Raw genomic sequence first — 3,709 nt, forward strand, 5'->3', positions numbered from 1 at the left:
TTCACAAACAGCTATAGCATTTTAAATAAGCCTCTTATTTGCAGAAGTAAATACCAAGATAATTAACAGTATTTTGCACCCAGAAAGGTTTATTATTATTATTTTCGAAGAGGAAATTAAATATAAATGGATAATTTTACACACATCAACAGTTTGTCATTTGCAAACCAATTTAATCCAACATAAAAAAATAAAGCACTGTTAATAAAAAAAAGTATTTACTGTAGAGGTGCGACATATTGATAATTGCATTTTCTCAATATGAGGTGTTGTTTGAGATTTTGTTTGGAGAAGCACTATAACAAATTGATTTATCATAATGTGAACAGAATGTAAATACACAACGCATTCTCATCCCCAAATCGTCACTTTCCGTCACTTTCAGACATTCTTCAATATCCGACGCACAAAGCACCCTTTAGCGTCCATATGAGACGCTTCGGTTATGGGTAGGTTTAGGCGTCATGTAACTGACGCTTTCGAAAGTTCGTCAATATCCGACGCACAAAGCACCCTTAGCGTCAATATGAGACGCTTCGGTTATGGGTAGGTTTAGGTCTGTGGTAGGGTTATGCGTCTCATATGGACGCTAAAGGGTGCTTTGTGTGTCAGATATTGAAGAAATTTTGAAAGCGTCAGTATATGACGACTTGGGATGAGAACGGGCTGAAATACAAAGTTCTGTCATGAAACTCTAGATGGCACAGGCTAATGAGTCCTTAACTCAATCACTTGCAATCATATTCTCTAGGGAACAGCTGATTGGTTCCTGCTGTAACGGTAGCCAATGAGCTCACATGCTTAACCCTCAAATACTTGATTAGCATATGCTTTAGCAGTTGCATCACGCTTTCAGAAACCCTCCACCTTCCCCAGCTCCACCTGTATAGAGTAATTCATGTACGCTATATTGTATACAGCAGCAGCATGTCTTGCTCACAGCAGCGTGTCGTGTGTGTATTAGCAGTAGCAAGTCCTGTATTTGCTCTGCAGCAGCAGCAATAAAAGCAACAGCATTGCAGATTTATTGCAGATTTATTTATCCAAGACTAAATATATCAATATTTTTAATACCCATTACCATGCCAATCACACCGAGAGTTGTCATGACAGAAATGTGTTTAAGGCACATAGAGGAACTAATGCTTCCATACAAAGAGGCCAGAAGCAGAAAGATCTTCATTGAGATGATCAGACCAGATAATCAGAAAGTTTTTTTGTCTTTCTGTGGTTGAAGAGACACTTGAGCAACTTAGCATTCACCTGCAAAACAGTAGTTAAAAGTTAGTTTTAAAAAACTATTATTGTACAGTATCAGTGACCACAAGGATTGAGACAATGTACCGTTCTTTGTCAGTATGGCAATGTTTTCCTCAAGGATGCCGATGTTCAGGCAAAACTGCCTAAACTTTTCCTTCAAGTCATCAGTTATTTCTGTGGTACGGCCTGTAACCGTGACACATTCAGAGTCTGTTTAGCATCTTCGTTTCAGCTATATTGTGAAATTTAGACGAAGTGAGCTCTTACTGTGGAGTTTGTTGAGAACCTCAGATTTCCCTTCCTTGGTCTTGATGGTGTGAACGATAGCATACTCATCAAATTTGGCATCAACCACGCGCATGTCATTGTCATTTCCCCAACCTGATAGAATCAGACACATTTAGGCCAAAGATACAAAAGTATGATGAAAAAGAGCAATCTGACTGTTAGCTAAAGAGCAAAAGCAGGATGACTAACGCTTGTTGTAGAAGACAAAGCGTCCAGGAATCTCAGTTTTCTTGGCAAGATTTTTCAGCCTGAAGCAGGAGCCATCACTCCTAAGAAACAAGTTTTAAACATTTAAAATTATTTATTTTGTAAGCATGAGAACAATCATCCAGACTATTATAATTTAAGGCGAGATTCCATCCATCCATCTCCTGATTTACTGTATATAATATTGTCCTGGCTGACAAGAATTTTGAACATAGCTTTAGTGCATATTTAATTAATTATTACAGTTTATCTTAATCACTTTGCCACATTTTTCGAACAGTCTTACAATTCTCTAAACTGCAAGGTCAATTGTCACAACTGTTTGCTGGAACATTATTTTTAGATTTTTAGATACAGATTTCAACAGATTGGTAAAAAATGACTAGGAAAAGTCAGTACTGTAAAACACAAAACAAAAATGAACATTTGTATTCATACAGTACATTTTTGTAGAAATGTTTTATGTAAACTGAAAATTCTCAGTTGCTTCTTTTAATTTTACACACTGTCTTCCCCTAACACCAACTCGCAGACTTTTATATCTTCCTATTGCTCTTCCATGGCAAGCAACTGTGAATTTTTAGCTTTTGGGTAACACATTTGTAATGTGTAATGTAATGTACATTCATTACAAAAATGAGAGTACTGTATGAATACAAATGTATGTATACAGTCCTGCTGTAGCCACTGCTGTTTAGAGTTATGATTTTCATACATGTTCAAAAATAGTAGTGATTGTTCTAGCTCACAAGATGAAACAATGTTGAGAAGTTGTGAAGAGTTTGACAGTTTCACTGAGAATCAACTCATGACTTTTGATAAACAAGCCATGTGCACTTAGTTATTGTGCAAATTGTAGACAATTGTACTTACTCTTTTTTGTGCCAAAACACAATAAGATCAATTAAATGAAATTAAATCAGGTCAATTAAATCAATAAGAAATTAAAATCTGAATTTATTGTTTTGAGAAAAAAAAAATCTACGTAATTCGAGAATTGAGCCAAAGCGATTGAGAAAAACTGTATTATTTAAACAACATTTCAGAAAATGTTAGTTAATCTATCATCAATTATTTTACCCTATTCACATGTGGTGTCTTGCCTTAACACCTCAACAAAGCTAACTTTAGCTTACTTTAGATGAGTGTAACTGAGGTCAAGGTCTCCATCTTCAGTAGGCACCAGCATGGCAGTTCCCATCTTCATGTCAGCCTTGTAAGTTTTGACAAAATGTTTTGCATTTGTAGCAAAGCCAACGAGATACCACTTTCCTGCCATCTGAAGAGGATGGAGTTGGAAAACATGAATATAACACGTCTATAACTCGCTGTCACTGGTAATATCGAGATAATTTAATTTACAGTATTTTGCAGTAAGATCACAAGATAAATGTTTTAACCTTTCCGAGGTTGAAGTCAGTCATGGGCATAACTTGAGCAGAGGCAAAAACCGCGAAGAAAAGAACGCAAAGTATTTTCAATTCGACAGTCTTCATGGCTGTATATGTGTAGGGTTCACTTTCTGTATGAAGTTCAGAAGGCAAATTTAGAGAAAATGAATGGCAACACCTGTTTTATTTCGCATGATTACCCTCCTTAACTCTGAGTCCCTCCCATATCCACAGACAGCTGTTTCACAACATGCACATGTGGATCTTTCCAGGTATTTGTGGGTGTTCAAGGGTTATTATGTTATGTTATATGTTATGACCCTCTGACTGATGCCCTCATTTTGCCTTTTGAATGCATGCCAACATAATTGTTGAAGATGATGCATCAAGCATCCTGAAGTTCATGTTGTGGCATAAATAAAAATATTTGTAATAAAATGCAATGCAAAATATCAAAATGCATTATATCCAAATCAGCATTTGGTCTTGTGCAGTCTTTGAACTGTATGTGCCTTATGTTATGTGCTTATGTGGTAATTGTAAATAGCAGGTGCTACAGAAAC

At 36.2% G+C, this 3,709-nt stretch overlaps 1 protein-coding gene across 1 annotated transcript; it reads right to left on the minus strand.

Annotated features, from left to right (window-relative positions):
* Nucleotides 1–631: 631 nt before the first annotated feature.
* LOC311072228 (lipocalin-like) lies at nucleotides 632–3,312 on the minus strand. Its single transcript, XM_084097092.1, has 6 exons — nucleotides 3,156–3,312; nucleotides 2,892–3,034; nucleotides 1,738–1,817; nucleotides 1,528–1,641; nucleotides 1,345–1,446; nucleotides 632–1,263 (listed from the first exon to the last, which is right to left on the minus strand). The coding sequence occupies exons 1-6, from the start codon at nucleotides 3,249–3,251 to the stop codon at nucleotides 1,253–1,255; spliced, it is 546 nt and encodes a 181-aa protein (XP_083953218.1). The 5' UTR covers nucleotides 3,252–3,312; the 3' UTR covers nucleotides 632–1,252.
* Between the last annotated feature and the right edge of the window lie 397 nt (nucleotides 3,313–3,709).

This window comes from Abramis brama (assembly GCF_963993115.1).
Source record: "Abramis brama genome assembly, chromosome: 21".
Taxonomy (NCBI): domain Eukaryota; kingdom Metazoa; phylum Chordata; class Actinopteri; order Cypriniformes; family Leuciscidae; genus Abramis; species Abramis brama.

Bases quoted from the DNA above. Each gene is read 5' to 3' on its own strand.
- LOC311072228 (XM_084097092.1), bottom strand. From the start codon at position 3,251: ATGAAGACTGTCGAATTGAAAATACTTTGCGTTCTTTTCTTCGCGGTT. The intron at 1,818-2,891 runs GTAAGCTAAAGT...CTTGTTTCTTAG, and splicing joins CTCAGTTACACTCATCTAAA to GAGTGATGGCTCCTGCTTCA. The intron at 1,642-1,737 runs GTTAGTCATCCT...TGATTCTATCAG, and splicing joins CTTTGTCTTCTACAACAAGC to GTTGGGGAAATGACAATGAC.